This window comes from Microtus pennsylvanicus, chromosome 3 (genome assembly GCF_037038515.1).
Source record: "Microtus pennsylvanicus isolate mMicPen1 chromosome 3, mMicPen1.hap1, whole genome shotgun sequence".
In the NCBI taxonomy this organism is placed as follows: Eukaryota; Metazoa; Chordata; class Mammalia; order Rodentia; family Cricetidae; genus Microtus; species Microtus pennsylvanicus.
The window spans coordinates 4,721,188-4,733,806 of NC_134581.1; the positions used below are offsets into that span (position 1 = coordinate 4,721,188).

Sequence of the window (12,619 nt, forward strand, 5' to 3'; positions counted from 1 at the left end):
TGGTCCCCATAGGGAGTGGCACTAGTAGGAGGTGTGGCTTTGTTGGAGTGGGTGTGGCCTTGTTGGAGGAAGTGAGCCACTGTGGGGGTGGGTTTTGAGGTCTCCTGTGCTCACACTATGCCCAGTGACACAGTTCACTTCCTATTGCCTGTGGATCAAGATGTAGGACTGTCATCCCTTCTTTATCACCGTGTCTGTCTGCATGCTGCCATATTTACCACCATGATGATAATGGACTGAACCTCTGAAGCTGTAAGCCAGCCCAGTTAAATGTTTTCATTTATAAGAGTTGCTCTGGTCATGGTGTCTCTTCACAGCAAAAGAAACCCAAAAGTCCATGTGAGTAAAGAATGGGTTTTGAGTCCATCACGGAAGACGGGGAGGAGAGAACATAAGATCCAGAGGAAGGGACAGAACGTTGTGAAATGCCATTTTTAGGGCGTGTCGTGAACATTGCACTCTTGAACTCAGAGCAGCTGTCATTTGCACAAGACTGGGCCCATCAACATTCTGTCATGATTGAGGAGGGGCTTGCGAGGCCCCCCCATCCCCAAGGATCTATAGATAACTCATGTTGCTAGAGGAAGGAGCGACATTTTCTTGGTGGTGTAGCCACTAGTTAGATGCCCTTGCTCCTGCAGGCAACCCAATGAAACTCAGTGAGACAGACACACACACACATACAAATACACACATACACACACGCGGCATGAAAGTAAAAAGGTACCTAATTGGAAGAGAAGGGGTTCAGGGGAGGATGGGGGAGACAGTAGAAAATCACGGGAGGTGGATGTGACCAAACCATATAAACCATATTATTATATATATACTTATGAAAACATAATGAAGCCATTGTGTATAATTAGTATATACTAATAAACCTTTTAATTCAGTAAAAGCAAAGGACTTTCTAGAACTTCGCCTGGGCTAGACAGACAGAGCAGGACCTGGGAGACGGGGAATAGAGGTGCTTTCTCTTTCCAGCGGCTGACATTCTAGACCCCCAGAATAATGCTATGCTCTCTGCCTGCACCAGATCTCCCTGACAAGCCTCATAGCCAAGATCCTCGAATATTCGGATGTGGCGTCCATCAAAGCCCTTCGGACTCTCCGCGCTCTCCGGCCACTGCGGGCTCTGTCTCGATTCGAAGGCATGAGGGTAAGACCCATCTCAGAACTTTTCACCCACAGCATTTGGCAAACCTTCCCCTGCTTCCCCCACCCCTGTCCTCCTTACCACTGACCCATGGGGCAGTCCACATGTCCAGGTATCAGATCTGTGTTGTCCCTTCCTGTTCAGATCTCGGTGACACTGTGCAAGCTGACTCTTGTCTCCCTCAAGTCAGACTGTAAGACCCTCTTTTCTCATCTCCCACAAGTGCCACCGGCTCCAGGCCTCAGATCTCACTCCCTTGGAGACGTGGTCCTGGCTGTTCCCTGGCTTCTAGTCTTATTCCTGAGCACACACAGAGTACCTACTGTCCCATTTCCCTGTGACAAGTGAATCTCTTCCCTGACACTCTGAATAAATGCAGAGATAACCTCGGCTCAGCACCGCAGCCAGCATCTCTCTGGATAGTTTTTACATCCTATGGCTTGTCTCTGCCACCTGCCCCGTTGCTTCTCCTCCCTGTCCCACCTCCATCACTGACTTGAAGCAGTGGCCATAGCTTCACAAATAACAATGGAGTTTTCAAATTGGCTTGTGGGCTGGAGAGAGCTTAATTTCTCCAGTTCCCACCTCACGAGCATGAGGATCTGAATTCAAACCCAGAACCCATGCGAAAAGTGTAATTTTAAAAGGCAGGCATGGAGACACACATTTATACTCTCTGCTGGCCAGGCAGAGTCAAGTGGGGCTCACTGGCAGCCAGCCTACCCTACTAGGTGAGTTCAAGGTCAAGGAGAAACTGCCTCAGAGGAGGTGGTGAAATGATGCCACCGCAGGCTGTCTTCAGCCTCCGTGTGCGGGTATATGCATGACAGAGAAGTGACATTTGGGGGATTTCAGGTCCTTTTCTGTTTCCCACCAGGTAGTGGTGGATGCGCTGGTGGGCGCCATCCCCTCCATCATGAACGTCCTCCTCGTCTGCCTCATCTTCTGGCTCATCTTCAGCATCATGGGCGTGAACTTCTTTGCGGGGAAATTTTCAAAGTGCATCGACACCAGCGATAATCTGTTTTCTATTGTGAATTCAACCGTTGTGACAAATAAGTCTGACTGTTACAACCAAAACTACACTGGCCACTACTTCTGGGTCAACGTGAAAGTCAACTTTGACAATGTTGCTATGGGTTACCTAGCTCTTCTTCAGGTGGTGAGTCAACCCTGAATCCATCATTTCCATTCCTTTGGCTGCTTAGTAAAGGGAGCTTCCAGGTTCTTCCCGGCGATGCTACATAAAGACATCACAGGAGGCAGCACTGAGCTTAAGCTGGAGTCAGTCTCTATCTCCATGGACACCACTAGACTAGAGGCCCTCACTGGGGAGTGTGAGCTCACAGGGCTAATGCTGGCTAAGTCTGCCTGAGATGGAAGGCTAAAAGGTGAGCCATCCAAGCGACAGGATGCCCAGAAGAGGCATGTCCACATGGCTCCATCTTTCACTTCCCATTATCTCCTGTACGATAACTAATTATAGCTAATTAAGTTTGCTGCAATGGTGGATAATATTGGTGATAGCAGTGAAGCACGTTCACACTATTTATTTGTACCTCGTCTGTCTACATCTACATTTTTGTCCAGCACTATGTTTGTTGAAGTGTGGTTACAGCTACTTACACATCTGTGACATATGTTTGCCTGTGAGTTCCTCAATCTCCCCCTCTGCTCATGCATTCAGGGAACAAACAGCCTCTGTAGCTGTGGTCTGCTAGGCACTGCGCTTAACCCCTGGAAATCACAGTCAGAACTGGATGCAGGACTTGTGGCTTCATGAGAAAAATGGACAAACCACTCCTCCTTTGTTCTGTTCAGAAAAGGGGAGCTGGAGAGATGACTCAGAAGTTAAGGGTGCTGGCTACTCTTCCAGAGGTCATGAATTCAGTTCCTAGCAACCACATGGCAGGCCTCCCATGGACATCAGCAAAGCATGGCATAACAAGTTGCAGCAAGACTAAGTACATCCTGGTATTAAGGCTTGCAAGGCGACCCAGTATGAGGAATGGGGTCCCAAAGCCAGTAAAAGAGTCAGAGATAACCCCTGCTCCCACTGTAAGGAGCCCCACAAGAGGACCAAGCTATACAACTGTCACATATATGCAGAGGGCCTGGGTCATTTCCAGGCAGGTGTCCCGGATGTCAGTTCAGTCTTTGTGAGTTCCTCTGAGCCAGGTTAGTTGATTCTGTGCATTTTCTTGTAATGTCCTTGACCCCTCTGGCTCTTACAATCCTTCCTCCCTCTCTTCAGCAGGATTCCCAAAGCTGGGCCTAATATTTGGCTGTGGGTCTCTGCATGTTTCCATCCATTACTAGATGAAGGCTCTCTGATGAAGGCTAGGCACCCACCTATGAGTACAGCAGAATATCGTTAGGCATCATTTCATTGACATTTTCTTCTCCAGTCATGTTTGGCTCTGCCCCAGGGCTCTGGACCATCCAGCCTCCGTGTCCTGGTGCTCCAGACAATGCTGGGGTGGGCTCACACTTGTGGTGTGGGTCTCGGGCTGTACAGCCATTGCTCGGCCACTCCCATAATCTCTATGCCGCACTTCCCTCGACACATCCTACAGGCGGGACAGACTGTAGGTCGAAGGTTATATAGTTGGCTTGGTGTCCCAATCTCTCCACCAGAAGTCTTGCCTGGTCACAGGAGATGGCCAGTTTAGGCTACACACTCCCTATTGCTTGGAGTCTTGGCTGGGGTCATCCTTGTAAATTCCTGAGAGTTTCCCTTGCAGCAGGCTTCTACCTGATCATGGAATGACCCCCTTTTCCAGTCATGTCTCTCAGTACTCTCCCTCACCATCCCTCCCCTACCTGATCCCCTATGTTTCCACCCCCCAGTCCACCCGTGAAATTTCTACTTCCTCTTCCCAGGGAGATCCAAGTGTCCCCTCTTGAGCCCTTCTCGCTACTTAGCCTCCCTGGATCTGTAGTATCGTCCTCCTTTACTTTACCACTAAAGTCCACTTATAAATGAGTACATACCATGTTTGTCTTTCTAGATCTGGGCTACCTCACTCTATAGTGAGTCTTTCTCTGTCCCACCAATCAGCTCCCAAGTCATGACATGGAGACTTATTATCAGTTATGAAAGCTTGGCCTCAGCTATGGCTTGTTCCTAACTAGTTCTTACAAATTAACCCATTTCTATTTGTCTACTTGCTGCCACATGACGTGTGACTGTTCCTGTTCTTCCTGTATGTCTTGCTTGTTCTGCATATCTTGGCATCTCTCTCATGTGCCTTGATTCCTCTTTCTACTCCCTCTCTCTTCCTGGAAGTCCTGCCTATACCTCCTGCCTAGCTATTGGCCATTCAGCTCTTTATTAAAGCAATCATAGCAATATATATTCACACAGTGTACAAATATCCCACAACATCACTCAGGATGATTTTTTCTAGTTTCATCCATTTGCCTGCAAATTCCATGATATCATTGTTTTTAACAGCTGAGTAGTACTTCATTATGTGGATGTACAGCATTTTCTTCAGCTATTTTTCAGTTGAGGGGCATCTAGGTTGTTTCCAGGTTAGAAACACAAAGCAATTACACTAAAATCAGGACCAAGAGAAGGCTGTCAACTCTCTCCATAGCTATTCAACATAGTTCTTGAAGTTCTGGCTAGAGCAGTAAGACAACTAAAGGAGACCTAGGGCATACAAATTGGAAAGGAAGAAGTCAAAGTATCATTATTCACAGTGAGATGATAGTATGCATACGTGACCCCAAAAATTCTACCAGGGAACTCTTATAGTTGATAAACACCTTTAGTCAAGTAGCTGGATACAAGATTAACTTAAAAAAAAATCAGTATCCCTCTACATATACAAACAATAAACAGGCTTAGAAAGAAATCAGAGAAAAAAACACCCTTCACAATAGCCACAAATAACATAAAATACCTTGGTATAACTGTAACCAAGCAAGTGAAAGACTTGCATGACAAGAACTTTAAGTCTTTGAAAAACATTGGAGAAAACACAGAAGATGGAAATATTTCCCATGCTCATGGATCAGTAGGATTAACATGAAAAATGTCCACCTTAACAATAGAAATCTATAGAGTTAATACAATCCACATTAAAATCCCAACACAAATCTTGAAAATCAATACTCAACTTCATATGGAAAAACAAAAAATCCAGGATAACTTTTTAAAAAATGTGTATCTATTCTTATGTCGTGTACATCATCTGGGAAACTGATTGAGAAAATGGCAGCCCCAGCAGAGCATAGAACAGCCTGTGCCAGGTGTCTCTATAGTGACTAGAGTCCCAGCTGAGGCCATATTCTAGAAAGTTCCAGGTTTTTAATACCACACTACTCTGGGTTACTTGAAATCATGTGAGTTTGGTCCAGTCACCCAGAGACTTCCTTCCTTTTCTGCCTATGCTTTTTCCTCCCCAAGTCTCTTCACATCTTGCTCTCTTTCCCTGAGCCACCATGGACTAGGAAGGGTCCAGTTAGATGGACAGATGCTAATTGTCCTCCACTTCTTGTTTCCAGGCAACCTTCAAAGGCTGGATGGAAATTATGTATGCTGCTGTGGATTCCAGAGAGGTGAGTCTCAGCTCCCGGCACCCATAGCCTTCCCTCTGTGTCCTATATCTGGGATGCTGACTGTATCTGGGATGAGATTTAAATAGCCATCCTGCCAGAAGACTCAGGCTTACACAGCTTCCCACAGCCTATCCCTGTAGCAGCATCCAGCTGCTACGTTTTGGGGCATTTGAGCCCAACTAGCCTTCCACGTGGGCTCCTTAGGCTTCTCGAGTATGTCTATCGCTCACTGTTGAGAACATGGACAGACAGCTGGACAGCGGTGGTTTTATTCGTTACTTTTCTTGTTGCTATGACCTGACAAGAAGGAATGGAAAGGAGGGCTTATTTTGACTGACAGATCAAAGGAGGTCTGGCCTCTCGTGGCCTGGAAAACATGACAAGAGCGGGAGGCAGCTGGTCACATTGCAGTCTGTGAGGAAGCAGAGTGGACAGGAAATAATGTTTCTTCCAGTAAGACTTTCAGTTTTAAAACTTACACAGCCTTCCCAAATGGCGGCACCAACTGGGGCCCCAGTGTCCAAACACTAGTGAAGCAGAAGCTGTTTCACGTTCCAGTCCTAAGCGGTAATGTGGCTGACGGCTAAGGTCCCTTCCTGCCATGGTAGGCACAACTGACCGGCCCTCTTAACCCCTGGAGTCCTCTGGGATTCCCATCCTCTGCTTGAAGCGATTCTTCAGTCCATCAGATGTTACTTAGTGGCTTCTCCCAGCAGGACAGGGGATGGGACATTTCCAGGCAACTTTCATTAATAAGTCTCAGAAGCTGATAGACAAGGCTTACAACTTCTCTGTTCTTTAGTGGGCCCACACTGGGGTGTGTTCTCGTCAGGATGGAGCTTCAGTTGCCTACAGCGTGGCCTAGCTAATAAATAATACCCCTCCACCAGCCTTTTATCATCTGTTGCTTCTCCCAACCCCTCAGGCAATCCTGCTTTACAGGATAAAGCACCGGGGCCTTGACTCAGGGTTGGCTCTCAGGGGAAACCTAAGGCATGTGCCTCCTCACATCTCCCTGTCTCAACCACAGACGATCAACAGCCAGCCTCAGTGGGAGTACAGCTTGTATATGTACATATACTTCGTCGTCTTCATCATCTTTGGTGGCTTCTTTACGCTGAATCTCTTTGTTGGGGTCATAATTGACAACTTCAATCAACAGAAAAAAAAGATAAGTGGGGCTCGAGTGTCTCGGCCGTGGTGATGAATCCCGCACTTCCGACCCCTTGGACAGCTGTGGCCTCGTGGCTAAAAGCCAGTGATACAGCGCTTCCCGTCTGTAGCGCCAAGCTGATATTTGTCCCCTGGGTTTGGTCCTCACCACTGTCTGGTGCCTGATGCTGCCACTGCTGGGGAAGCTCTATTTGCAGTGTCATCAATGCTCCCCAAGGTTCCCCATCATCTAGTAAAGTGACCTTGGTCTTCTCAGCTGGAGCCGAGTGACCCCACACAGATGATGCCTCATTAAGTACAACCAGGGAGATAAAGGCTCCAGCACCTGGGACTCTAGAACTTTAATCCCCCAGTGGCCTGAGTTAGGACATCTCAGGAAGGGCCAAGGCCTCGGGCACTGGCAGAGTCCCAACCCTCTTGGAATGAAAAAGAAGGTTCTTGCCTCCATACTTTCCTTGGCTTCATAGAAACCTAATCCCAAACACTTATTTATATTTCTAATATAAAATATGAATGCTAAAGGTATAAGAGGTTTTCTCATTGTGCCTACATAGTCTCCTGTTCCCAAGCCCTCTTCACTCTCGTACTGTAGGACAGAAATCAGCTTTACTCAAGAAGCCCAGCCCGTGGCTCATATCCAGGTGCTCCTCTCAGAGTTTAGTGGGCATGGCGCTGGGTAGAGCATCTGGCTGCAGACACCCAGGCAGGGAGTCTGCAACGGGTTCATCCCCTCTCCGTCCAGACATCCCTGATCCTTCCTGCGGAGAAGATGAAAAGGTCTTTGCTATTCGACACTCTGGCTTTGGCATCTCTGGGGGGATCTCGTTATTTTTAATAACATTGGTGTGTCCCTCTCCTCTACCTAGGGGGCCAGGACATCTTCATGACGGAGGAGCAGAAGAAGTACTACAATGCCATGAAGAAGCTGGGCTCCAAGAAGCCCCAGAAGCCCATCCCGAGGCCCAGGGTGAGCCCCTGAGTTTCTCTGTATCAGAGGAGGTTTGTTGATTCAGAAGTTCAGGGGTGGAAGTGGATGGAGTAGACGCCTGAGCATCGCTGTACGGAGGAGATGGGGACAAGTTCAGAGGTGGAAGTGATGAGGTTCCCAGACCCCCAAAGATGAGAAGTTTAAATGAAGTGAAAACAGCTCCGATGGGTGCCTCAAATAAGCCTTTCTGACGAGCTCTGCATCTCCCAACAACTGAAGGTTTTATTGTGGATTTGGAAACAATCATGGAATAGAAAGAGTAGTTAGAATTTCTAAGCGTGGTCCTTAGATAAGTTACTCCAGGCTTGGTGAGTACAAGGCATCAGAATGTTTGCAGGAGGAAAAGGGAGACTGCTCATCTTCAGCACACTTTATTTGTAAAAAATGTGTGTCGATCTGAGGCTGTTCAAACATCTCTGATGAAGCCCTGATCAGGAATGGCAGGCGGCTCCAGCTCTGTAGGGTGGAATGTTCCTTCCAGATCCCATAAGATGAAAATAACTGCTTTTGGATAAGTCTGAGCAAGAGAGTGCAAGGCTTTCTGCGGGCCTCTCAGGACACACACACACAAGCACCCACACATGCAGAAACTCCAATGGGTGGGAGCAGGCTCAGAATTAAACAATTCGGGATAAAGGCTGTGCCCAGTGAATGGGTTCATGTCAAGGTTTATAGAAGCAAGCATCTGAGTTCCGTGGCCTTTCCTGGCCCCCACGACAGTGCTGAGTTCCATGGCCTTCACTGACCTCACAGCAATGATGAGCCAGAGAGTCCTGTGTTTGGACCACTCTGTTTAGAATAATCAAACTTTTGATATTTTTTTCTCTGGCCTCTCCAGCCCACAAGTCACTGGAGCTTCTTCTTCTCATTGTCCCTGGGATAGGGTGTGCTCAATCTCAAACAGTATCCCATAGATATGAAGGCATGGGCTAGTGTTGGAATTCCAGGCAACATGATCAGAATAGGAATTGTAGGTGGATACCATTGCTTCCAATGAAGTTTTAGCCCTGACCCTCCATGTCCTCCAGTGACGGCATTGGGTCGGTCCTCCCCGTGAGGAGGAGAGTAGACCTCACTGCCTGGCTCTGCTCCTGGAATTCGACATCTGTCTGTCATGTTATCATTCACCCTCCATCGTCTCTAAGCACACAGAGGGTTGCCGAGATGTGAGCCCCGCCCACAGGCTGAGCCAGGAACAGCCAAACGTTGGAATATCTAACCCTCATCTGTGGCTTGTTTGGTTTAGTTAGAAGTCATGTAACCATGAATGGGCCTCTTCTTTTCTCTCCATTTTCACAATGACACATGAGGGCTTAGTGGCTCAGCAAAGCCACTCCCCTCCCAGGACAGCAGCCAACAGTCAAGCCAAGAGCCAGGCCCTCTGTGGTCAGGTTCTCTGCTCTAACCCAGCAGGGCAGCAAACCCCCTGCGCTGTGAAGCAGCAGGGGGCATCAGCCTTGTGGCAGCTTCCCTTCGCCCACTTGGAAGCTTCTGAAGCATCCTGGTAAGGCTATAGGAGGTTCTTTGGCCCCACCCCTGGTGCCACACATGAGGGACCCTGGTCAGTCCACTCTGTAAGTGACTCTGTACAGGATTAGTCAAGCTAGTTGGGAGGTTGACTTGCAGCTGCTCATTCTATCTTCCATTCACACAAATTCCATGGCAGGCACTATGCAGACGCTAGAATCAGAGCTGTAAGCAAGATGGACACAGTTCCCGCCCTCAGAGAGGTTGCAGTTTGGGATAGAGGCACATAATTAGCAAACACTGCACACATGTCAACTCGCAGGCTGGAGAGATCAAGGGAAAAGGATGGGGTCAGAAGCCAAGGATGCCCAAGACTGGAGCCTAAAGAGCTCTCATAATGAGGTGCTGGATTCAGGAGACTAGAACAGGCTGGCCTGACACTGCCCTTTCTTTCTCAGAATAAGTATCAGGGCTTTGTGTTTGACATCGTGACCAGGCAAGCTTTTGACATCGCCATTATGGTCCTCATTTGCCTCAACATGGTCACCATGATGGTGGAGACTGACGACCAGAGTGAAGAGAAGACCAAGGTCCTGGGTGGGATCAACCAGTTCTTCGTGGCCGTCTTCACGGGCGAGTGTGTGCTGAAGATGATCGCCCTGCGTCAGTACTACTTCACCAACGGCTGGAATGTGTTTGACTTCATCGTGGTCATCCTGTCCATTGGGAGTGAGTGGCAGCCATGGCCTGGGGAAGCCTCATTCCTGCTTGGGGTTGTTTAGCTATTATTTTAAAACCAAGGAAGCAGCCAACTCACTTGTAAAACTCTGTGTGCATGTGTGCAGGTGCATGTGTACCATGGTGGAGGTCAGGGCTCCCCTGTGTCAGCCCTCACCTTCCACATTGTTTGATCCAGAGTCCCTTATTGTCCTCTGCTTCGTACACCAGGCTAGCTGGCCCGCAAACTGTGGAGGATTCCCCTGTCTCCGCCTCCCATCTTGCTGTAAGAGCCTTGAGATTACAGGCACACACTTCCACACCCAGCTCTGTGGGACCTTACCCACTGAGCCGTCGCCCCAGCCTCAGCTTGTTTTTTCAAAACACTTGGTACAGGTTAGAAGAGCCCAATTTGTGTGGTCTTCCAAAGGCAGCAGACGATAATGCCCCATGGTGTTCTCAGGAAAAGAAGACAGTCGGTGGGCTTCATTGTGTGATCGTGGGGTGACAGAAAAGTGAAGGGCTCAATGCAATGAGATCAATGCTGTAAAGACACTGGGGTCTTGTTGAAGGTTCGATATTTTGGGTGCAGTGGTGTCTAGAGTCGGAATCTGGATTGAGAAATGGAGTCACTGTAACTGATTGCTTACTGAGTTCTGAGCTGGGCTGTGTGCCCCGGATTGGCAGCCCCTTTGAAGGAGGTGCCGTTGACCTTATCTTACCCGTTTAGAATGGAGCCTCAGAGATTAGGAATATTATGCAGTAACACACTCTGCAGGAGGCAGATCAGAACTTAGACCAGCCTGTGTTCTTCTGATGACCTAGCTCCCTCCCACAACAACTGAGAAACTGTCTGTATCAGTTACTCTTCCAACTAATGCTGCCAAATACCCGACTAGTCACTGAAGAGTAAATGACCACTTTGGGCTCATGATTTAAGAAGGGATGTGGCCACTGTGGTGGGGTGACCCAGCAGCGATAGCATGAGGTGTGAGATCAGGTTGAATCCCCAGTCAGGAAGCAGAGAGTAATGGATGCTGGTGTAAATCTCACTTCCTCCTGTTCATTCAGTCCAGGACCCCAGCCCATGGGATGGCATCACCTACATTTAGGGTTGGTCTAAAAGCTAAGCTTCTCAGAAAGGTCCTGAGACATGTCTGAACTGTGTCCAGGTTATTCTAAATCCAGCCGAGTTGACAATGAAGACTGTCACATTGTCCCGGGACTAGTTGTTTAGCTGCTGCTTGACTCTTGACAGGACACATCCTGACTCACCAACTTTGTATTGAATCATAAAAATATCTTTGCCAGTTATATTCTGACCCGCCTACTGCTCGTGTCAGTGCACAGCCAGCTGTGGGCTTAATTTCCCATTGATTTACTATCGAGAGCTAATGGCATCTCCTACAACCGACAGCAATTCGTCACTTGTCCTACCCTGGTGGCAAAACAGAGGCTTGGGTTGCATTTATTTGTTTGAGGCTTTAATCTGGCTTTGCTTTATCTTGGTATTGCTGGTGGATTTTCTAAAATGTCTTTATTAAGAATGACATACCAAAAAATACACATGCATTTAATATATACAACCTTTCAGGTTTGAGGTTTGTATGTCCACGGAAGCATTTCCGCTGTCAACACCATAGACATATCAGTTGCCTCTGAAAGTCTTCTCCTAATCAATCAGTTCATTGGTTCGTTAGTGCGAGACCCACCCTATTGGCTGGGAATGGTGTTTCATGCCTATAATCTAAGCCCTTGAGATGCTGAGGCAGGATGAATATTGTGACTTTGAGATCAGTCTGGGCTGTGGAGGGACACTCCCTCAAAAACATCAAGCAGACAGCAGCAAATGAGAAGAACTCTACGGAGATCTGTCCTCTATGACTTCTCTGTGACCGAGTGCAACAGAAGCTTCTGATGTCGATTGGCTAGTGAGTTTTGGTTTTCATTTGTTTGTTTCGTTTCATCTGTCTTTCAAAATAAGAGAGTTGAGAGGACATTTTGATGGGAGTTGCTTTATAGATATCCATATTGATGATACAGAAAAACCACATGCCCTATGCTGAGGGCTTTTTTCTAACAGTTCCCGGTTCCTACATAGCACTGGGCAGGAATCCCTATAGACGCAGACTGGAAACCACCTGAAGAATCACCTGTTCATCTTTCTTCTTTTCCCCCATCCTGCCTTCACACCAGAAAGACATTTATTATTGGAAGTTTGCATTCTCTGTTTCTTCTGAACAATCCCGAGAAAACTAAAGACGCACACATGATGTGTACATGATCTCTTATAGGTGTCATAGATATATTCATGATCTATACATGATCTCAGATGTCATAGATGTATTCATGATCTATACATGATCTCAGATGTCATAGGTGTATTCATGATCTATACATGATCTCAGATGTTATAGATGCATACATGGTGCATACATGATCTCATATTAGATATCATAAATTCATATGTGACATATAAATGATCTCATACTAGATGTCATATAATGCATACATGAGGTATACATTGTTTCATATTAGATGTCGTAGAT

At 47.4% G+C, this 12,619-nt stretch overlaps 1 protein-coding gene across 3 annotated transcripts in view; it reads left to right on the forward strand.

Annotated features, from left to right (window-relative positions):
- Positions 1–12,619, forward strand: part of Scn10a (sodium voltage-gated channel alpha subunit 10) — a 96,657-nt gene that overhangs the window by 81,905 nt on the left and 2,133 nt on the right. For 2 of the 3 annotated variants that reach the window (XM_075964160.1, XM_075964161.1), the window contains exons 21-26: positions 1,037–1,159; positions 2,034–2,318; positions 5,672–5,725; positions 6,756–6,896; positions 7,761–7,865; positions 9,812–10,082. In XM_075964160.1, coding sequence (XP_075820275.1) covers positions 1,037–1,159; positions 2,034–2,318; positions 5,672–5,725; positions 6,756–6,896; positions 7,761–7,865; positions 9,812–10,082 — 979 coding nt within the window. Of the gene's footprint in view, positions 1–1,036; positions 1,160–2,033; positions 2,319–5,671; positions 5,726–6,755; positions 6,901–7,760; positions 7,866–9,811; positions 10,083–12,619 lie in introns of all 3 variants that reach the window. The other variant, XM_075964159.1, reaches the window with a different exon arrangement.